Below are 23,775 nucleotides of genomic sequence, written 5' to 3'. Positions count from 1 at the left end.
GACTCAAGCACTTCTTCCCAACCTCTTTGAAAAGAGTCAGGTGTAGACTGGAACTCTGCATGTGCATGCATTTGTACCAATAGCTATGTTTCTGAAAAGTCTCCCTATTATGTGACGACTAGTATGTCCTCCACGACGATGCAAAAAAAAAAGTAATTTATGATTTAGTACAGCAACTGTCATATCTGATTCCTACGACAGTCATTCTTGTAACATCCTTTTTAATTATCTCCGAGCTTATACAATATTTCTGGGCCTTTTAAGTAAGCTCACTTCTAGGGAGTAATTTTTCCACTCTAAGACTTGAGTGAGTGAAAAATCAATCAACCTTTTGAATCTGGCCAAATTAAAGAAATCTGTAATTAAAAAAAAAAAAGAATTTCTTGTGACTAGAAAATAGGAAAAAAAATTGAGAATTCCTTCTCAGTTCTTCACATAGTTAATCACAGCTCTGCACATTTTGGAGTACTGGGTGAGAAGAATTTGATGAAAAATCTTGCTCCATTCTCGACTTGTTCTAACTATTGTGCAAATGTGATCTAATTGAGGGAGCATGTAGACTAAGGGGGTAAGAACGTAGGTGTACTTACAAATGAGAACGCCTATCAAGGAATACCTCTTAAGGGAGGAGGTTACAATTAGGATTTTACATACTTTTTTTTTAACAATTTAAATGTGACCCTTGAATAGTACCTCTGTCAATAAAACTAAAGTAAGAAATTACAGCATACACCAAAAAGCTAATAATATACAATAATCACATTATTAGAAAGAAATCCACTTATTTTTCATGCAACTAGAGTTATGACTGATAGGATGGGGTGACTGGGGACATGTAACACCTAGCCCAACTCCACCCCTCTTGGTCCCATCCTATCATTGCCTTATCTCGGATTTTGAGATCTTCATTTAGTTCCTCAGCACTCCCTGGTAAACAGCACTGTTGCAATGCAAAGGCGTCCAGTTACAGGGTAGTGGAAATCTCTATACCTGAAGAACTCTGATAATTGTTTGCATCTCCAAGAGGCTGCAACTTGTTTACATTCCCTCCCAAACCAAGGCAGTTTTTCGCTGCTCTGAATCCAATACACACCACAATTAATAGATTCCAATGCATATAAGATGGGGCTATTAGTGACACTTTTGGTTTTCCACCTTTTTAAAAATAAAGCAGCCTTAACCCTTTAATCTCTAAGAGTGACTAGCATCCAGTTTCACTCCACTGTATCACTCTTGAGGCAAACAGTAAGGTCATGATGATAAAAGAAATAATAACCAACTTGAGAGGTTCTTGATTGTTAAATAAATTTTCTCAGTACTATAGGAAATGTACAGAGAGCACTATGGAGAAAGTGTATACTGATTTTGGGGCATAAAGGGTTAAGTCCTTCAGTTTCATATTTGGGCAAAATAACTGGTTAGATGAAAGACCCAGCAGAGTTTTCAAATGTAGAGGGGGAAGTTTGTTTCTAGGTTGTTCCCTTCTTTGGCAAAATGTTCTACAGTAAAATTGTGTAACCACAAATCTGCCTTATAAGCCCAATCTCTGGATAGGATGCTCACCCATCACCTGTTACCCTCATACAGGCCATGAATTATTCACTTTTCTGTTTGGAACTCAATGCTGCCTTTACATGCCATACTGAAGGTGAGGTTTGCTGCCATTTCAAAAGGTAAAATCATGATGCTATTGTAAAATTCCTAAGAAAAGTTCCAAGTTTATTTTAAAATAAATGTTTTCCATAGAATACAGAACTTACCATTAACACTTTGAGGTTAGCTCTTTCTGAAGGATTCTTAACAAGACTGAAACAGATTGAAATAGATTACTGTGAGATTTAGCTGTTTTCTAGAATGTCCTGATCTCCAGTGCAACTGGATATACCACAACTTACTCCCCTTAACATTTATGTCCAAGTTTGACAATAACTATCATTCATAACTATCATATGGAAGAGTGTGGGAAACATTGCCTACCATTTGTTGACAAACTCACAAAACTCTTCTGAAAATTGCTCTGGTGGTAGCTGGGGAGGAGGCTATCCAATAAAGAACAAAAATGTATAACTTCAGTGACAATAATATACCATTCTTCAATAATATACCATAGTTTCTACAAAGATTTTCCCAGCAGTAAAGGAGATGATTACACAATGCAGCAATCCTGAACTTGCTGCAAACTTTACATCAACACAGAAATGCACGCTTCTCCAAAGATATTATTAGGAGATCACACTGATCAACCAATATGTTACTCAAACATTTGGTTAGTCAGAACAATGGAGGGCAGAAAAGCAATTCAACTTGCTTACTCTGTTTACACAAATTTTATGCACATCCTCTAACTAACTCGCAAGATAAATTCCTTAAAAATTGATTCACACGACTTTCATCAGTTTACTGTTAAGACTTTTGGCATCACCTCATTCACAATATAGTCCAGTAATTCAAATATCGCCATTGGCCTTGCATCATTGCTCACACCACTGGGTGGCCTTGTTCCTGGAGGTATTCTCTTTAGATGTGATGGACTTGTGCTTTTTTGGTTTTCTTCAGGTGGTGGAATTGGATACCTTCCAATTGCCATCTCAATCAATGATAATCCAAAACTCCAAATGTCAGATTGAACTGTGTAGTTAGCTCCTTGAAGTCTTTCAGGCTGAGAATTTAAAATGTCAAAGATTAATTGCAAATAAGATGAATCTTCTGTATCTTAAGTTCTCTTTTCATGGCTTATTCTTACTTTTCAGAGTTCATGCACTTGGACAAAATAATCTCTAAGGTTTATTTGATTAAAAGGAAATTTTCTAGGTTACAGAACTTACTCAAACTATGAATGACATACATGTACCATGTATCTCCTTTCAAGTATTAGAAACATCTTTAAGCCTTCCTTCTCACACATTTTCAACCTCTTTCTAACTTGTCTGTGGATTGTTTTCTTCAGCGTCCATGTTAGATTTTAACTGTTACATTTTAACCCTTTCACTCCCAAAATCTCACGGTCAATTCACCTAACAGTGTGCTATACACTTATCATAATTCTAGCTATGAGAATTTGGCCTTGAATCAAACAATATCCCCAGCTGATATTTTCTCTCTCCTTGTCACCTCTTTGGTTCAAATGCTATTGATATGGTAAGGAGAAATTACTCATTGGTCATTCCAAGGAGGTATAAAGGTTAGAAACATGTAATTTCTTTTAGTACATAATACCAAAACTACCATTCACTTACTTAACTTATCAACATATTCTCCTTACCAACATGTAAGATCATGTGCCAACAAAAGAATTTGCCATTGAGTCAATTAACTGTCCACTGACTCCAAAGTCACAGAGCTTGATTTCACTGCAGGAGTTTACTAAAATATTTGAGGACTTCACATCTGATTAACAAAAAGGAACACTTGTTGTGATGATCACACTACTTTGAGCAAGTTTATGAAATTGGAGTATTACACAATTTTACCGGATTACACTATTAAATTTGACAAAACATGCCTAAATTTGTTAGGAGGCAAGAATATGGTTCCACTATGATAGGTAAATCATACTAGGTAAATAATGTTAAAAATTGGGCTTCATACATTCCAATGATTTCAGCTTTTAGAGGCAGCAATCGCACATGTTCAGAAGTTTCAATAAGAGCTGGTAATCATGAAATTTGCCATCTACTTTACTGTTTTTTCCCTCTACTTCACAACTCACTGACAACCATAAATGTTACAGTTAGTAAGAGATTGTGATGTGGACGGAGAGAGCTCACAGGTATGCAAAACTATCTAGTTGCCCTTGCAAAATGGATTTTTGTGAATTTTCATGGTAAATTCTGACTGGGAATTCCCAACCATAACAACTCTGGTTCTAAAAACCTAGAAATTCCTAGAAATTCCCAGAAATTCCCAGAAATTCCAAGTCTATAGCCACTCAGAGCACCAATGACTTTCCCTGAAAAGCTGTAAATTTAAAAAATTCCTAGGAATTTCTAGGAATGTTTAAGAATTACTGGGAATTTTAAGTAAAAATTTGAGGTTAATGATATAAAATAAATTAAACCCAGCTAAAATTCAAGTATTCAATGAAATTTATTTACAAGCTTCATTAAGGTTTACATGTAAAATATTTTTGATTAATTATTAATATCAACATGTAGTAATATTAGGATGGAATTTGATTTATTTTTCTTTTCTTGAAAACTTCATATGGTTTAATCCTCAATTACAGCTATTCATATAATATAGTCCTAATCAATCATTAAATTTGGTTTGACACAAATTGTGAATAAAATCTGTTGATTCTTTTCCATAAAATACAATATCTTAAATTATATTTGAAAACCAAGCACTCTTGGGAGTGAAGGGGTTAATTACAGTTAAACAAAACTGATTTTTTAATTTATTACACCCATTTTGAAATCACTGATGGTCCCTGTAATCTGATTGGCTCTAATTGGTGCGATTTATTCACAAATTGCACCATTTTTTGCTTTAAATCGCATCTTTTCCCCAGCCAGTGAGGAGGCTACACTAAAAACAAAACAATCAATCAGACTTCAAGGCTTGTTTAAAGTAACCCATCATATTGCAGGAAGATGAAAGACATGGAGTATCATATGGCAAATTTTGCAACTTTTGTTTCCAAAACTCTTATTTTTTCCTCCCAAAAAATGGATGAATTTAATTTCAAACCAGCTCAGTATTGTATTAATAAAATATCTGAACTGACCAAGTCCTGTATTTGGGCGATTTCAAAACGGATGTAATAAAGTGGTAATTGAACCTTGTGTTGTGCAATTTTGGTCTGAAATCATACTTGTGATTTCAAATCAAACTCGCGCTGCGCGCTCATTCAATTTTGGAATCACGCGTATGATTTCAGCCCAAATTGCACTCCACTCAGTTCAATTACCATTATTAAAATCCTGTTGTAACTGTAACAATATATTAGAATGAAGTTATCCTAAACTGCAAACTTAGCTGCTGTTTGTATTTTTTTCCTTGGGCTTACAGTGAGTTGGCCTTGAATGAGGTTGTCTACAAGAAGCTTGACCATTTTGTATCTGGATTCCATAACATCTGAATTTGAAAAAAAATATATCTATATATATATTTTAAGCTCAGACCAGGTCTTTAAGATATCTATAAGGAAAAAGGCATTCATTGGATTCTCAAATTGAGAAATCTCTTTTATATTGAATTACTTTTATATTGGAGTTAGTACATCTCTCCCATAGATTTTATTAAAAGAGGGCTGAATAAAATATTTTGTTTTTACCAAGGAGGGCTTCTTTATGTAATAAGTTTTGTTTAATAACAGTTCCTATTATGAATCTTGAGTGTTCCCAAACGTGACTAAAGGAATCTTGAAACCTTACTGATAGGTTGATTTCATTGTAAAGCATAAGCTTAAGAAACTGCGGCATGCAAGTGACCGATTCGATTCTCAGAATTATTCTAGTTTCAGTTGCGCCGAGCGTTATGTAAGCTTAATTCAACCCGTTACATCTATTCTTTTATAAGATTTTGATCACGTAACGAATATCGTAATTTTCGAACTTTCAAAATCGTAGCTTTACAGATGGCCACTCGACCATTATTTGTACCAAAAAACAATAGCGCAAACAATAGATTACCTTTGGGACTATTCGCTTTGTTTTCAAGAAGTTGAATTTTTTTTTTTAAGTCTTTACTCAAACCTTTAAAAAATCGCCGTTTTTTAATTAAAAATTGCGCTTAATCGAGCGCTGATTTAAAATATGTAACAGTCAAATAAAAAATTACTATGCTTTATGAAATCTATAAATCAAAACAGCTTAAATTCCGCCTCATATTAGCCTCAAAATTGTTGTTTTTGAAAGCAAACATTCGTAAAACGATGAAAATAAAATCGATGCTCACCTTTAAAGTTGTTCATTGTCGTTGTCGTTTTTCCTTTTCTCTTTAACAGTAGAGTTGCTTATTTTTCTCTCTTCATTGAATGTTTATTTTCATCCGCGGTGGTTGTGTAGACAGGCACCAGCACATACAGAGGCACGAGGAGCTTAGTTTTTATGATGTCTTTCGAACATCATATACTTAAGCGAATCAGTTGAGAAAAGTGATCAACCGATGAAAAGTACATTCAAAGATGAGCGCCAAATGGAGTCTTCTTTGTTTCCGACACGGGCATGATCACGTGGACCTTTTAGGACTTGTCATTGGCTAGCAAAGTGAATCCGCTGGCTTGCCGATTGTAGTGTTAATTAAAGTGCACAACTTTGTTCTGACTTCTCCGACCGGTTCTACGCTTCTAGACGATAGATACCTTGGTGATATAAATAATGATGTGAGCTCACTCTATGTAGAAATAATCGACAAGAATCGATTGTACTACAAATGCGCGATTTGTGGCAGAAAGTTGTCGAGGAAACAAAGACTCGAAACTCACTTGAGTTGTGTTCATGGCAAAGGTGAGAAATAACACAAGCCAATCACAATTTTGAATGCGATTACAAATCGTCTTTTACCCTCATATTTATAGAAGAAGGATACCACATTAGGAAGTAAAAGAGATACATAGATGATCCCAGTGCGTCTTACAAAGGAGAAACATTTGTACAAGAGACAGATGTAACTATATGCGATTACAGAGGTGCGTTGGAACTCTGGTCCACAAATAGTTGTGCACTGTCCAAAGTATAAAACAATTTTGTTGATAGCTGACAGACAGAGAAGAACAACAAGTAAACTTTAGAGCTGTTATCATTGAAGTGTGACTTGCACTTTTCATTTGTATATAAAGAAGGACTTGTATTTTGCACCAAAAATAAAAAGATGTAATATTTTTTGGGAGATCCAGTGATTGTGACATATAAGGCATTAAGTTATGAAAGGAAACTTGGTTTGTACTTCTCGCTACTAACAAGTCTTGTTTTACAAAATATTTTCAGATCAGAGTTTCAAATAAAGTAAACTGAAGACGTCATTTAAAAGGTGTTTTTTCTCAAAGGGAACATTGACTACCTCTGCCTTGTCTGCATGCCAAATGTTTGCAAAGTGTGTGGATGATCCACAAGTATTGGAACTCTTACAAAAATGTTTTGTAAGAATAAAATCAGCAAAACAGATTACAGCAATCAGTCACAAAAACAGAGCAAAAAAACTGAAAAAAAACAGCAACAACAATCATGAAGAAAGAAAAAAATAATGTCAACAAAAAATAAAAATGTCAGCAAAAAGTCTCTGACAGTGTTTGAGGCAACTGAGCTTGACTGTTATAAGGTTTTTTAACAAAGGCAACCAGTAATGTAGGTTAGGGAAGTAACTTAAGTTCATAACTAACAAAGTTCTTTAAGTGTAGATAACAATGTAATTATTGTTAATTATTGTGGAAGTTGTGTACCAAGAAACAGCTAATGAACGTTTTTGGTGATTTTGGCACATCAGTGAACATGAGACATTTTGCATCACAATAAAGATATTTTATGATCATGGAATCCAAGAATCCTTTGAGGTTAGAAAGCAAATCTGTGATATGAGTACATTGGGTTAATTGACAATTCCATTTAACATAATTGACTACTGGTTCATGAGAAAATCCATATTAATGTAGAGATTTACTAAAACTTAGTTTGAATAATAAATTTCATGATCTTTAAGTTATAAACATATACATGTATGTAGATCTCTTGGTAAATTTTGTATAGCATACCTTTTATTGAGCCAAAGTTTTAAGTATCTGAAATTACTCTTTTTGTTAAAACCTTCACATTCAAGGTATTGAAAATTTCTTAGAATTTATGTGGACCTCAGGGTATTTAAATTGCCTCAAATTCAATTCCCAGAAATTCCCAAGAATTCCACCCTTCTTAAATTATAGGTAGTTTGTATAGCTGAGAATTCCTAGGAATTCCAAGTCCTCACAAAACTGGAGTCTTCCTTTCCCAGAAATTCCCAGTAATTCCAAGCTTCTAATCAGAGCTTATTTGCATAGTTGGGAATTTTTTAGAATTCCTAGGAATTCCCAGAAAACCGGGAATTCAGTTCACAAGGGTGTACAAATGATAAATAAATTTATTTAATCGATTGTCTCACAACTTTAGGTCACTATCAATAATGAAGGGAAAGCTATCATAGAAGGCATGCAATATCTCAACTGCTTTGATTCACATCTTTGTCAAGAAATGAGTTGGATGGTTGCCCATTGCAATCTACAGTCCAATTTGTATTAAGTGGTCACCCATGGGGAATGGTGGGGTGACTGTTCAATAAAGGTGACCAGCAAATGACTTGCATGATGTTCGCACATAATATTTTCCTAACAATCCAAAGAAGAAAGATAATTTTTAATACCCTTTGGAAATTTTAACTTAAGGTGCTAACATTGATTTTGGAAGATAAACACAGAATGAATGAAATGACTTGAAAGGTTACTCTGAGTTTTATTTGTGTGGCTCTGCTTTAAGTGACTGTTCAAATAGGCTGTTGGGCCTGTCTGTATTTCATGCTTGAGGTGAAAATTACAGCAATTCATGGGAAAAGATTTTGGGACTTAAACTACCAACAGCTTAATTCAGGGTGATTGCTTAATATGGTGCTGCTTAATACAGGTTTGACTGAATGTAGCAGAAGCATCAAACAATCCTGCTCAAAAGTAGTAAAGCATAATCATTCAACCTCATCACTGAAAAAAACTTGCAGTATGGTAATAAATCCATTACACTCTTAATTAAGTAGTACCGGTAACAAAAACAATCAAATGTTAATCATTCACTTATCTTATATAATTATATCATTGGCTAAATCTATATATTATTATTAAATAGATGTACACTGCATTAATAATATTATTAAATAGATGTACACTGCAGCACTCATTAGTAAGAGGATGTTGCCTTCTGGATGGAACAAGCAATTTTGTACCAATAACAATTTACCATGGTTACAACACCTACCTCTGTGTATAATATTGTGGTTATCTCTAAGGTAGCTTAAACCTTTAAAATCTGTAAGAGAACAATTTTCATACAACTGACACCTGGGTAAGAAACATATTTCACAACCCAAAATTGATCTTAGAGCCCTGCATATGCAAAGTCTTGTTTGAACAGAAATTTATAGCCAGACAAGTACAATACATAGAGAGCAACATGTCTAACTATTCCACAGAAAGGAGGATTACCTTTTGAGCATGTGGTTTTCCTTGCTCTCTCTGCACAGTGCAAGAAAACCTAAATTTGGATCCAATCCCATAAATAAAGCTGGATTTTACATCTTTCTTTTCTTGTCAAGAGACATACTCTTTCTCATTTCTATTGGTACCACGACAGGCCGCGTCCTTATCTAGCTTGGGAAACATTTTTCAGTGTCTGAAACAAGTCTGCTAAAAACAAAGAAAATTGAATTTACTTGCTTCCGATTTTAAGACATTACAGCTAAAAACCTAACCCTAATACCTTTTTGCGTTGTTCACGTCCAGTGTGAGCGAACATAAAACAGTAAAGATCTTACCTTCTGTAAACAAAATTATTATGTCTTTGGTCTCGTGAAATGTTGCAAATTTCCTCAACACTGCCTCTAGGTTTCATTCTTGCAAATTCCAGCTGTAAGAGGCATCATGGTCAAATGTGGTTAACGCCTGGATTCCGAATCGAGAGGCCCGAGGTTATGATAATGACAATGACAATCATATCGATAACGAAGGTATCGTCATCGAAGATAACGTCATCGACATCGATGACGACAATGACGATGAATATAATGACAATGAGGATGATGAGGATGACTGTGACGGTGAGGAACCGATAGACCGACATGCTATACAGTAAGTGTTAGTTACTCTTGGCTAATTATCGCAAACGAAACCGGGATAAGCCCTAACAAGATGAAGCAGTTGCCTCGTGTTCAGTCTGAAATCTAGAGGTATTCACAAAATATTTTAATTAAACTCATATCTAATGATCTATTCGAACAGAACCATAAAAGAGGTAGAGGAACGCATGCTCAGCGAAGAAAAATAAAAACTCACGAAATCAGATGATGCTGGTGGTTAAGGAGGAAAGTCACCTTAAAATAACTTTAGGTGGCGAACATGCTGTAATGACAAGAATCACACAGAAAACTTGTAACTCTGGGTTCTGTTTTTGATGTTATTACTGAAGTGGTTGGACATCTGGATCAGTTCATTTTACACTGTTGGTTAATTGTATGAAACAAGTCTGACGGGTTTTACAGGTATGGATCATGATTTGCCGATAGGTTTAGCTGAGAAAGGAACGAAGTCAATGCGAACACGAAGTTCGGAGGAAATCATACAGCGCCCATGTCCTCTTTCAAAGCCCTTGCTTCGCGTTTGAAGACGAAATTTCCGTCTTGCTGTACCTTCTGGGAACGAGGATGATGGAGTCCTTTCGGACGTTCGTGTCAGTAGTAGAAACTATCGAATCGAGCCTCATGATTATATGATGTCAACCAACAATTACTTATTTATCAGAAACCTTGTCTTTTTGAGGCGTTTTACTGACCTTGTTGGATTATTTCAGTTTTTTAATCTATTTAAAATTTGACAAGGAATTTAAAAGCTGTCAGCAATATCACAAATATTGTTTTAATGTTCTTAACTCAAACTAATGGGGTATAATAAAAGTTAGCAATACTTAACCGTTACCATTCTCATTATTATAAAGTCAGTAAAACACTTACACGTTACACGGGCAAGATATCTAAAATTCCTTGAATGTCTTGGATAGGCTACCCTCCATCAATTGCGATTACTGTTTCTTTTTTAGTGAAATACCACCTATTCTAAATTGAATTGAATCAGTAAAGAACAAGCCGAAAAGTTTCTAAATATCTATACATATATACAATCGTTAGCACTTAACTGAAAGGACTACGCCTAGAAAGAATCTTCTCGGCTAGGATCTCTGGAAATAGCCAGACTCACTTGTCCAGAAAAACGGCACTTTCTTGAAACCACACCTATTTACACCATTACGAAGAAACTAAAACGGTCCAGTGAAGTGAAACTTGACCTAGTACGTTCACTATAATAATGATAGCAACCATCATTTAAATTTTCAGCTCTTGTTTTCAAGTCTGATTCAGTTAATGACTGAATGTTTTATGTGACTGATGCATGATCATAACAGACTCAAATTCGACAAAAATGGAGATGTCAGTGACGGAGAAAGAATGTTCCATAACTACCTACATTTTAAACTAAGACGATTGCTTAAGAGGAGACGTCACGTAGAAGTGGCTGTATCATCATTCTTGCGGAACTTCTAAGTAGTACTGCCTTGTTACACTTGAAGACACTCAGAACTGGACAAGATTACACGGTTCACATCAAGAGATTCTCTGTCAGAGTTTGGTACCGGATTTTAGGAGTTCCCTTGCATGGCTCCCAATAGATGCCTCTTTACTTCTTCCAATTCTTTCCTGGTCCTGTGCGAGGAAAGGCACATCAACCAAAAGCTCGGAAAATTTAATGCTTAACCCTTTAACTCCCACAAGTGATTAACATGTAACTTCTCCCAATAATATCCACACATTGTCCAGCAAACAGGTAATGAGAATACTCAAACTTATCAGGTAGAAGTTATTTTGATCTAACACCAAATTCTTGTAACTAATCCACAAGGAAATATGAAGCCGCCAGAAAGGAGAATTAACAATGAGATCTTAGTAGTTGAAGAATTAAGGAGGTGGATAAAGGTGTTAATGTTTAATTCATCAACACCTGCATGCCTAAAGGAGCCCTACTGAAACGCAAAGTTTATAGTGATAGACAGTTATTTACCTTGTAAGATCGTCGTTTCCCTCATCCAATATTTTCTTTTGCATGGCCTCGCATCTTTCAAGACAATCCTTGGCTGGTCCGAATTCTTCCTTCATTTTATGAACCATCGCAAGGTCAAAAAGCGACTTAGCGGTGTCTCGATGGTCCTTCAGTAACTCGAGCCGAATCTTCAACGCTTTTTTCGAATATTGTTCGGCCACATTGTACTTTCCCAGGGCATAATAATTGTTTGACAGACTGTTGAGGATGGTTGCAGTGAAAGGATGATCACTCAGTGTTTTTTCGTAAATTGGTAACGTCTGTTCTTCTCTGACTTTGATTGCCTGCCCATGATTTCCCTTGAGCGAAAGGACCACTACCGAGGGAATCACAGTTTCATCATTGAGTTTGTAAAGCATTCTTATCCTTCAAGAAGTGATACAATATTACAATAATTCCAAAGATACAATAATTCCAATTTAGTCATTTTCGGCTGACCATGAAGATAATTAAGAAAGGTAGTAAAAGTGATTTTTGTTGTCTTAAAGAAAGGATTTTGAAGTAGCCGTGACCCCTTTAAAGTATTTTGCATTAGAATTCATGTGAAGGATCTCGTTCCTTGTAATGTTTATAATCAACCACTAGATAGCATCTAGTGGTTGATTACAAACAAAGGACAATTTTCAATACATTTCAGAGTTTTGCACTTTCTCAGTGTTCTAAGGATCCTGTCAAGGGCCAGACTAAATGAATGACGGCTATTAAGCTGAATCTTGACTAATGAGAGGCTAAAATCATAATGGTGGATTCTCTTGCTTTTTTCACTCAGAGCACAGGCCACAATCTGTAACGCATTGTCAATTGTGACTCTTTATTCATCGATTTTGAAGATTCATATGTAAGCAAATGCTCAAAATAACCTTAAAATACGATCCCACAAACTGCCTTGCAAAATGTATGATCAATGCGCTCGAAAATTAATTTGGTACCTAATCATTTTGTGCACCTACCTCCCAGATCATTATACGTTGCACCGAGCATAACGTCGTCATCCTGTCCTTCCGATCGAATTCTGATTGCCTGTTGGACTTTTTCTTTTGCCTCCTCAAAAAAGCCTTCTGTGGCGAGACATCGACCAAGTTTGGCAAGGCACTGAGCTCGGCTGTTCCCTTTTTTAACTCCAAGATTACGTTGGATACGGTCAGCCTGCGTGAAGTATTCTTTGGCTATTTCAGCGTGTAAAGCACACGGACCAATTGGAGGACAGGAACAGCTGAATACTTCTTTCAGCCCCAAGGACGTGAGGCAATCGCTCAGTCTCGTCTGATCTTTCATCTCTTCGCATCTCTTTCTTAGAGATTTGAAGGCATATTCAAATTTGGCCTTTCCCATCATCTTCGCCAGTAGCTCCGTTACGCTGTTGAAAACATCAATGCACCTTCTTGTTTGTTCTTCATCCATTTGGCCATTTTTGCACCATTCAACGAGCTGCATGACATTCGCTTCATCTTTCTGAAAGGCTGCAATAGCTTCTGACACGTTCTGGCTCAGGAACATTTTAAAGATGTCTTCCAGAAAGGTTAAAAAATGGCGGATAAACATTCTCTGAGCATCTAGGATCACTTGACGAAACTCCTGCTCCATTGCCTTAGTTTCACAATAATCACGAATTACTCGTAGGAGGGTATAGGAGCATTCATCCCCATCAATGCGTTCTTCTAAAAGTGATCGCTTGGACAGTTCCATTCCACTTTCTCTGAGTTGAGACGCACTCATCTCCGTTGACTGAAATATTTTCACTGCCTCAGACAGAGAAAAACGCCTTTTGAGTAATGCAAATCTGATGAGGACATGCTTTTCTATCAAATCAAGCCTCTCGAAGCAATGATCGATACAAACGTTGATCTTCATATCCTCTGATACCGTTTGAATCTTTCTGAAGAAATCGAATTTTTTTTGAGGCGAAGGACACCTCATCGCTTCTAAGAGACTTGGCAGGTCACTGTGGGAGGAGGCCAGGGTGTAAAGAACCAAGGGAATACCGCTGCAAATCTCTGACAATTCATGTGCTTGAGTTATATTGACTTGCCTATCCTTCCACACTCTTTTCAAAAGCTTAACGGATTCTTCTGGCTTAAAAGGTGACAGATGAACCATTTCTTGACCTGATTCCGGAAAACAAACTGTCTCTGAAGAGGTGAGGAGAAGTTTGATGTTGTCTGTCACCATTAAAATTTCATTGATTAGATTCTTAATCCTCGATCCTTCCTTAGATGGGTTGTTCTGTTGGAGTGACAATTCATTTTCAGGGGGCTGCATTCTGTCATCCAAATTAAGTATAGATTCAAAATTATCCAATAGCAAAATGGTGAAGAAATCTTGGCTTTTCAAGCGATTTTTCAGCTCAGGTATTGGATTCTCCACAGGTGCGTGATATACTTGCTGAAGAGCCTTCTCAGCAAAATCATGGGAAAGTTTTATGTTTCTGCAGTTGACATAGATCACCACGGTACTTCCCCCAGAATTCAGTATGTCGTTTGCCACTTTCGTCGCCACGGTCGTCTTCCCTATACCAGTGGCACCATGTATGAGAAGGCATCTGCAATCGTGCTGTGGAGAAAGGTATTTTCTGATTTCGTCGCATTCTGTTTCGCGATTGACGAAATGCGGCACCGTTTGGGGGAGAAGAGACAATTTTCTATCGATTCCTGTAAGTCAATGCAAAGTATTACAATGGAAGATAGATTAAACCTCACAGATACATGCCACAATTTCCATAAACAGAAAATGATGGATAAGAGAAACAGCATCAGAAGGAGAAAATACCTGCTGAAGTTTCCTCAACTGGTTTTGATGACCCAGAAACCAGCTGAGATGTTATGTCATCAAATAACCGCTATACTCAAGCTGTCTTCCTGTTCTCTCACTACACATTCTCGCTATTCCTCTTTAATCTTATCTTGCCTGTCTTACTATTGTTATATATTCTCATCCTTCCCTTTTCACATCCATTTTCTAGGGCGTCACCTTCTTATCTAATTTTTTTTCCTTGCCGGTGGCCACTTAAAAGCCTGCTCATCTTTTGCTGGCTATTTCCGGCTCTATCCTTGTAAAGTGTATATACCAGCCAAATAAGAGTATATCATCCAACAATTAAGTTATTGCCAGTTTTACTTGTTAAAAAGATATCTTAAATTAAAAAACGACAGATCTTGACCTGAAGGTTCCAGGATTCCTGGATTACTTTCTTGAGTTGGTGTTCCAGCAGGTGGATTTGGTCGCCTATCCATCTGTGAGAGAAAGTTTTGAGTTCTCAACGAAATGTACCTGGTTATGCATGCAGTCTTATTTTTTATTATCATAAAAAGCTAGGTAGGGGCCTTGGGGATGAGGCCTGCTGCCCGTGTTATTTCTATGACACCCCTTTTAGCGTACGAAACGAAAACTGAACAAGTAGTCTTTCATTTATTAATTGCGAGTTTTAGATGAACAACATGTAAATCACTTTGACGTCGACTTTTCAGTTTGAATGTGATGTCATATGTACACTTAGCACACTGTTAGACCAGCTATGGTCGGGGAATCCCGTCAGGGGCATTTTCAGTATTTCAAGCTGTACCAATAACGATTCGTACAAGTTGAGAATCTCCCTAATGTGAAATAAAATTTGACCACGTTTTTGTGTCTTCGAGACTCGTATGTATCAGGCACAACCGAGACACTAAGTACCTTGAGCAGTCCGGTCAACGACGGAGAGGAAAAGGTCGATTAAAAAGGAACCGGTATTTATCTCGCTAATTTAGCGAATGGCTGGAGATTTCTACAATCTCTAACGACGCCAGACCTCGACTTCAGCATAACATGTGACGTGTGTAAGCGGCGTTGAGTTGTCAGACAAGACAAATGTTGGTGACTGTAAGATGGTGTGTAAGAGGTGTACAAAGTGCGGAGCTTTTGCTCTGCTTTTTCTGCTCGTGAAATCTTTTGTTTGTCCAGTTCTCACCCTATTGAGTTTAAAACAGAAACATAAACAACTTGTGGTCGGTTTTCCTGTTCTCAGACCACGCAGATTTGGGTGACTGTATATGTTGATATTTTGCCGAGGGCGCTGAGATGTGCAAATTGTTAAACGCATGCGCAGAGCTTTTTCTCGTGAAATATTTTGTTTCGTCGTGTTCTCGTTGCTGTCTCCGTCGCCGTCATGGTTTGCTAAAGGTCGTACTGTGACCACAACTGCGCTATTGATTTACACCCCTCAGGTATTTTCAGAATTAGCTTACTTTCAAGTGGCGATCAAACTCTTATATTCTTTACAACTCATATTTGAACGAATGTCAAGTCTTTCAAGCTAGAGACAGAGTCCTAATAGATTCATAAAAATAACAAAACAACAAGCTCACTGTACTTTCCACGGTTCCGTCTTAACTAAATAATCAGCACTTGGAATCTTAGAACTACGTTAGTTAAACCGGATTAATGAGCAAGAATGACTCCATAATTAATCGACAGAAGATCTGTTGGAATACCTCAAAAGTTCTTAAACCAAGCGTAAATGAAATTTCATGGCAATTAATGAAGTGACCGTTGATCTGCATTGACCAAATTTAATGTTAACTATTCACGACGTTTGGACAGGTCCAGACACGACAACACGGCATGTTTCGACATGTTACTTACACTTAAATGATCATCCTTCAAACTGCCAGATATTTGCCTCGTTTCAAATGAAAAGGAGCTACATAGTGACACAGAAATCGTCCAAAGACCTCACCCTGTACGGGTATTTAACATTTAAGTGTAATTTCCACAGCGGAAATAAAAATCCTTAGTGAGTTAAAAAATCTTGTCATGATTTATAACTTTGAAATTCCTCTACAATCGATATGAACGTCGTTAGTTGGTTCATTAAAACGTCTCTTGAATAAACTTCTATCATCAACCTTAGAGAGAAGTCAAGCAAATACAAATTACGATTGTGATCGAAATTCGCCGAGTCGAACGTAAGCGCTCTGACCCTTTTATTTCCAAACGGACCCGGTAAAACCTGTCGGAAACCTCAGAGTAATGTCACCTTCACAGTTAAACCTTAAATGTTCTTTCCTTACCTTGTTTTCACTGAACCCGGCTATGTAGCGCTGACTGAAAGGTTGAAAATACGTTGAAGAATATTTGTAAGTACATCGCAACTCGACGAACACGGTTCTGATTGGTCACTTCCTCAATCAGATCTGTAAACTGATGGAGCCATCAAAGCGTATAAATCTCTTCATTTGATTATTGTACGTACGGAAGGAAAAGGTCGATTAAAAAGGAATCGGTATTTATCTCAATAATTTAGCAAATGGCTGAAGGTCTCTACTATCTCTAACGACGCCAGACCTCGATTCAGCATACCATGTGACATGTGTAAGCGGCGTTGACTTCTGAATAGTGTGTTCCCGTTGTCAGACAAGACAAATGTTGGTGACCGAAAGATGGTGTTTAAGAGGTGTACAAAGCTTTTAACACGCGTGCGGAGCTTTTGCTCCGCTTTTTCTGCTCGTGAAATCTTTTGTTTGTCGCGTTCTTCACCCTATTGAGTTTAAAACAGAAACGGAAACAACTCGTGGTCGGTTTCCCTGTTGTCAAACCACGCAGATTTGGTCGACTGTGTACGTTGATATTTTGCCGAGGGCGCTGAGATGTACAAATTGTTAAACTCACGTGCAGAGCTTTTTCTCTGTACTGTGAGCACAATTGTGCAATTGATTTGCGCCATTCGAGTAATTTCAGAGTTAGCATACTTTCAAGTAGCGATCAAACTCTTATATTCTTTCCAACTCGTAATTGAGCGAATGTCAGAATTCCAACAGATTCGTAAGAAAACTGAAACAACAAGCTTACTGTACTTTCCACGGTTCCGTCTTAACTAAATAATCAGCACTTGGAATCTTAGAACTACGTTAGTTAAACCGGATTAATGAGCAAGAATGACTCCAGAATTAATCGACAGAAGATGTGTTGGAATACCTTAAAAGTTCTTAAACCAAGCGTAAATGAAATTTAATGGTAATTAACGAAGTGACCGTTGATCTGCATTGACCAAATTGAATGTTAACTATTCACGAAGTTTGGACCGGTCCAGACACGACAACACGGCATGTTTCGACATGTTACTTACACTTAAATGATCATTCCTCAAACTGCCAGATATTTGCCTCGTTTCAAATGAAAAGGAGCTACATAGTGACACAGAAATCGTCCAAAGACCTCACCCTGTACGGGTATTAAACATTTAAGTGTAATTTCCACAGATTCTAAGCGAAAGCGGAAATAATAATCCTTGATGCGTCAACAAATGCTGTCATGTCTTATAACTTTGAAATTCCTCTGCAATCTATATGAATGTGCTTAGTTGGCTCATTAAAGCGTCTCTTGAATAAACTTCTATCATCAACCTTAGAGAGAAGTCAAACAAATACAAATTACGATTGTGATCGAAATTCGCCGAGGCGAACGTAGGCGCTCTGACCCTTTCATTTTCAAACGGACCCGGTAAAACCTGTCGGAAACCTCAGAGTAATGTTTATCTTCACAGTTAAACTTTAAATGTTCTTTTCCTACCTTGTTCTTACTGAACCCGGCTATGTAGCGCTGATTGAAAGGTTGAAAATGCGTTGAAGAATGTTTGCAAATGCATCGCAACTCGACGAACACGGTTCTGATTGGTCACTTCCTCAATCAGATCTGTAAACTGATCTGATTGATGGAGCCATCAAAGCGTTTAAATCTCTTCATTTGATCATTGCAGGGGTTAAGACGTAGCCGAAAACAGGCGATAACTCCAAATTATTTTTACCTCTCCGGTCAACTCATCTCCCAACTCGCCTTTAAACGGTCCCCTAAACTTAGAAATCAACTGAGGCTTCTTCCATCATGCTTACGATTCAAACTATAGTTAAATTTCATTCAAGGCCGTATTGAGTTTGGGTCTTTCGTCGTATTTTTAGTATATTTTCCCACGTTTTCGAAAGGCTCTTGATTATTTCTACGGGCCACCTGGCCTTATTGTCACAAACTCTCAGACCGCCTTTTTACCCAAAAATTAAAGGACGCTGACTCTTTCAAACATTAATATATATTGGTCAATATCGATGCATGTGACGCTTTTTTGTGATATTCCGAAAAAGAGAAGCGGAAGCGGCAGATAGTTTTTAGTTCTCAACGAACTATACTTGGCTATGCATGCATTCTTATCTTATTTTCATAAAAAGCTGAGTAGGGGCCTTGGGATGAGGCTTGCTGCCTGTTTTATTTCTAAGACACCCCTCCTAGCGTACAAAATGAAAAGTGGACAAGTAGACTTTTATTTATTAATTGTGAGTTTTAGATGAACAACATTCAGATAAACAGCATTTTAATCACTTTGGCGTCTACTTTTCAGTTTGAATGTGATGTCATATGTACTCTTAGCACACCGTTAGACCAGCCATGGTCGGGGAATCCCGCCAGGGGTATTTTTATTATTTCAAGCTGTACCAATAACGATTAGCTCAGGTTGAGAATTGCCCTGATGTGAAATAAAATTTGATCATGTTTTTGTGTCTTCGAGACCCGTATGTATCAAGCACGACTGAGGCACTAAGTACTTTAAGCAGTCCGGTCAACGACGGAAAAGAAAAGGTCGATTAAAAAGGAATCGGTATTTATCTCAGTAATTTAGCAAATGGCTGGAGGTCTCTACTATCTCTAACGACGCCAGACCTCGACTTCAGCATACCATGTGACATATGTAAGCGGCGTTGAGTTCTGGATAGTGTGTTCCCGTTATAAGACAAGACAAATGTTGGTGACCGAAAGATGGTGTTTAAGAGGTGTACAAAGTTTTTAACACGCGTTCGAAGCTTCTGCTCTGCTTTTTCTGCTCGTGAAATCTTTTGTTTGTCGCGTTCTTCACCCTATTGAGTTTAAAACAGAAACAAAAAAACTCGTGGTCGGTTTTCCTGTTCTCAGACCACGCAGATTTGGTCGACTGTGTACATTGATATTTTGCCGAGGGCGCTGAGATGTACAAATTGTTAAACTCACGTGCAGAGCTTTTTCTCTGTACTGTGACCACAATTGTGCAATTGATTTGCGCCATTCCAGTAATTTCAGAGTTTGCATACTTTCAAGTAGCGATCAAACTCTTATATTCTTTCCAACTCGTAATCGAACGAATGTCAAGTCTTTCAAGCTAGAGACAGAATTCCAACAGGTTCGTTAAAATGATAAAACAACAAGCTTACTGTACTTTCCACGGTTCCGTCTTAGCTAAATAATCAGCACTTGGAATCTTAGAACTACGTTTGTTAAACCGGATTAATGAGCAAGAATGACTCCATACTTAATCGACAGAAGATCTGTTGGAATACCTTAAAAGTTCTAAAACCAAGCGTAAATGAAATTTAATTGTTCTTAGGAAGTGACCGTTGATCTGCATTGACCAAATTGAATGTTAACTATTCACGAAGTTTGGACAAGTCCAGACACGACAACACGGCATTTTTCGACATGATACTTACACTTAAATGATCATCCTTCAAACTACCAGATATTTGCCTCGTTTTAAATGAAAAGCAGCTACATGGTGACACAGAAATCGTCTAAAGACCTCACCCTGTACGGGTATTAAACATTTAATTGTAATTTCCGCAGATTCTGAGCGAAAGCGGAAATAATAACCCTTGATGCGTTAACAAATGTTGTCATGTCTCATAACTTTGAAATTTCTCTACAATCGATATGAACGTGCTTAGTTGGCTCATTAAAACGTCTCTTGGATAAATTCCTATCATCAACCTTAGAGAGAAGTCAAGCAAATACAAATTACGATTGTGATCGAAATTCGCCGAGGCGAACGTAGGCGCTCTGACCCTTTCATTTTCAAACGGACCCAGTAAAACCTGTCGGAAACCTCAGAGTAATGTTTATCTTCACAGTTAAACTTTAAATGTTCTTTTCTTACCTTGTTCTTACTGAACCCGGCTATGTAGCGCTGATTGAAAGGTTGAAAATACGTTGAAGAATGTTTGTAAATGCATCGCAACTCGACGAACACGGTTCTGATTGGTCGCTTCCTCAATCAGATCTGTAAACTGATCTGATTGATGGAGCCATCAAAGCGTTTAAATCTCTTCATTTGATCATTGCAGGGGTTAAAACGTAGCCGAAAACGGGCGATAACTCCAAATTATTTTTACCTCTCCGGTCAACTCATCTCCCAACTCGCCTTTAAACGGTCCCCTAAACTTAGAAATCAACTGAGGCTTCTTCCATCATGCTTACGATTCAAATTATAGTTAAATTTCATTCAAGGCCGTATTGAGTTTGGGTCTTTCGTCGTATTTTTAGTATATTTTCCCACGTTTTCGAAAGGCTCTTGATTATTTCTACGGGCCACCTGGCCTTATTGTCGCAAACTCTCAGACTGCCTTTTTACCCAAAAATTAAAGAACCCTGACTCTCTCAAACATTAATATATATTGGTCAATATCGATGCATGTGACGCTTTTTTGTGATATTCCGAAAAAGAGAAGCGGAAGCGGCAGATAGTTTTGAGTTCTCAACGAAGTATACCTGGCTATGCATGCAGTCTTATCTTATTGTCATAAAAAGCTGAGTAGGGGCCTTGGGATGAGGCCTGCTGCCTGTTTTATTTCTAAGACGCCCCTCCTAGCGTACAAAATGAAAAGTGGACAAGTAGTCTTTTATTTATTAATTGTGAGTTTTAGATGAACAACATTCAGATAAACAGCATTTTATTCACTTTGCGTCTACTTTTCAGTTTGAATGTGATGTCATATGTACTCTTAGCACACCGTTAGACCAGCCATGGTTGGGGAATCCGGCCAGGGGTTTTTTATTATTTCAAGCTGTACCAATAACGATTCGCTCAGGTTGAGAATTGCCCTGATGTGAAATAAAATTTGATCATGTTTTTGTGTCTTCGAGACCCGTATGTATCAGGCACAACCGAGGCACTAAGTACTTTAAGCAGTCCGGTCAACGACGGAAAAGAAAAGGTCGATTAAAAAGGAATCGGTATTTATCTCAGTAATTTAGCAAATGGCTGGAGGTCTCTACTATCTCTAACGACGCCAGACCTCGACTTCAGCATACCATGTAACATGTGTAAGTGGCGTTGAGTTCTAAATAGTGTGTTCCCGTTGTCAGACAAGACAAATGTTGGTGACCGAAAGATGGTGTTTAAGAGGTGTACAAAGTTTTTAACACAAGTGCGAAGCTTTTGCTCTGCTTTTTCTGCTCGTGAAATCTTTTGCTTGTCGCGTTCTTCACCCTATTGAGTTTAAAACAGGAACATAAACAACTCGTGGTCGGTTTTCCTGTTCTCAGACCACGCAGACTTGGTTGACTGAGTATGTTGATATTTTGCCGAGGGCGCTGAGATGTATAAATTGTTAAACTCACGTGCAGAGCTTTTTCTCTGTACTGTGACCACAACTGTACAATTGATTTACGCCCTTCGGGTAATTTCAGAATGAGCATACTTTCAAGTAGCGATCAAACTCTTATATTCTTTCCAATTCGCAATTGAGCGAATGTCACACCTTTCAAGCTAGAGACAGAATTCCAAGAGATTCATAAAAATGATAAAACAAAAAGCTTACTGTACTTTCCATGGTTCCGTCTTAAATAAATAATCAGCACTTGGAATCTTAGAACTACATTAGTTGAACCTGAGCAAGAATGACTCCATAAGTAATCGACAGAGGATCTTTTGGAATACCTTAAAAGTTCTTAAAGCAAGCGGAAATGAAATTTAATGGTAATTCACGAAGTGATCGTTGACCAAATTGAATGTTAACTAATCACGAAGTTTGGACAGGTCCGAACACGACAACACGGCATGTTTCGAAATGTTACTTGCACTTAAATGATCATTCCTCAAACTGCCAGATATTTGCCTCGTTTTAAATGAAAAGCAGCTACATAGTGACACAGAAATCGTCCAAAGACCTCACCCTGTACGGGTATTAAACATTTAAGTGCAATTTCCACGCATTCTGAGTGAAAGCGGAAATTACAGACCTTGGTGCGTCAACAAATATTGCCATGTCTCATAACTTGGAATCTTAGAACTACATTAGTTGAACCTGAGCAAGAATGACTCCATCAGTAATCGACAGAGGATCTTTTGGAATACCTTAAAAGTTCTTAAAGCAAGCGGAAATGAAATTTAATGGTAATTCACGAAGTGACCGTTGACCAAATTGAATGTTAACTATTCACGAAGTTTGGACAGGTCCGAACACGACAACACGGCATGTTTCGAAATGTTACTTGCACTTAAATGATCATTCCTCAAACTGCCAGATATTTGCCTCGTTTTAAATGAAAAGCAGCTACATAGTGACACAGAAATCGTCCAAAGACCTCACCCTGTACGGGTATGTAACATTTAAGTGCAATTTCCGCGCATTCTGAGTGAAAGCGGAAATTACAGACCTTGGTGCGTCAACAAATATTGCCATGTCTCATAACTTTGAAATTCCTCTACAATCGATAGGAATGTGCTTGGTTGGCTCACTGAAACGTCTCTTGAATAAATTTCTATCGTCAATCCCATAGAGTAGTCAAGCAATTACAAATTATGATTGTGAACGAAATTAGCCGAGTCGAACGTAAATGCACTGATCTTTTAAATTCCAAACGGACCCGGTAAAACCTGTCTGAAACCTCAGAGTAATGTAACTTTTACAGTTAAACCTTAAATGTTCTTTTCTTACCTTGTTTTCACTGAACCCGGTTATGTAGCGCTGACTGAGGTTGAAAATACGACGAAGACTTCTTGTAAATACATCACAGTCCGAAGAACCCGGTTCTGATTGATGGAACCATCAGACCGTTTAAATCTCTTAACTTTATTAATGCTGGGGTTAAATAGGCGATAACTCCAAATTGTTTTTTCCTCTCCGGTCAACTCATCCCCCAACTCGCCTTTAAATGGTCTCCTGAACCTAAAAATGAACCGA

General features: G+C 37.5%; 2 protein-coding genes across 8 annotated transcripts; both read right to left on the bottom strand.

Moving 5' to 3' along the window:
• Positions 1-204: 204 nt before the first annotated feature.
• LOC136280213 (dual specificity mitogen-activated protein kinase kinase 1-like) lies at positions 205-6,204 on the bottom strand. Of its 3 annotated transcripts, XM_066165089.1 has the most exons (6): positions 5,899-6,204; positions 5,009-5,076; positions 3,263-3,387; positions 2,423-2,659; positions 1,978-2,039; positions 205-1,806 (listed from the first exon to the last, which is right to left on the bottom strand). In XM_066165089.1, exons 3-6 carry the CDS (start codon positions 3,266-3,268, stop codon positions 1,725-1,727), a joined length of 387 nt encoding a protein of 128 aa, XP_066021186.1. In that variant the 5' UTR covers positions 3,269-3,387; positions 5,009-5,076; positions 5,899-6,204; the 3' UTR covers positions 205-1,724. The 3 variants fall into 3 exon arrangements, with proteins under 3 accessions (XP_066021186.1, XP_066021185.1, XP_066021187.1); XM_066165088.1 differs by lacking the exon at positions 3,263-3,387; XM_066165090.1 differs by lacking the exon at positions 5,009-5,076.
• Positions 6,205-10,545: 4,341 nt separating this feature from the next.
• LOC136280211 (uncharacterized) lies at positions 10,546-23,612 on the bottom strand. Of its 5 annotated transcripts, none has more exons than XM_066165084.1 (5): positions 23,530-23,612; positions 14,979-15,051; positions 12,772-14,469; positions 11,783-12,137; positions 10,546-11,427 (listed from the first exon to the last, which is right to left on the bottom strand). In XM_066165084.1, the coding sequence occupies exons 2-5, from the start codon at positions 15,049-15,051 to the stop codon at positions 11,364-11,366; spliced, it is 2,190 nt and encodes a 729-aa protein (XP_066021181.1). In that variant the 5' UTR covers positions 23,530-23,612; the 3' UTR covers positions 10,546-11,363. The 5 variants fall into 5 exon arrangements, with proteins under 5 accessions (XP_066021181.1, XP_066021184.1, XP_066021183.1 ...); XM_066165087.1 differs by lacking the exon at positions 23,530-23,612 and adding an exon at positions 20,748-21,013; XM_066165086.1 differs by lacking the exon at positions 23,530-23,612 and adding an exon at positions 20,305-20,711.
• Positions 23,613-23,775: the final 163 nt, after the last annotated feature.

Source organism: Pocillopora verrucosa, chromosome 4 (assembly GCF_036669915.1).
Source record: "Pocillopora verrucosa isolate sample1 chromosome 4, ASM3666991v2, whole genome shotgun sequence".
Classification (NCBI taxonomy): domain Eukaryota; kingdom Metazoa; phylum Cnidaria; class Anthozoa; order Scleractinia; family Pocilloporidae; genus Pocillopora; species Pocillopora verrucosa.
This window is presented reverse-complemented; position numbering and strand designations above follow the sequence as displayed.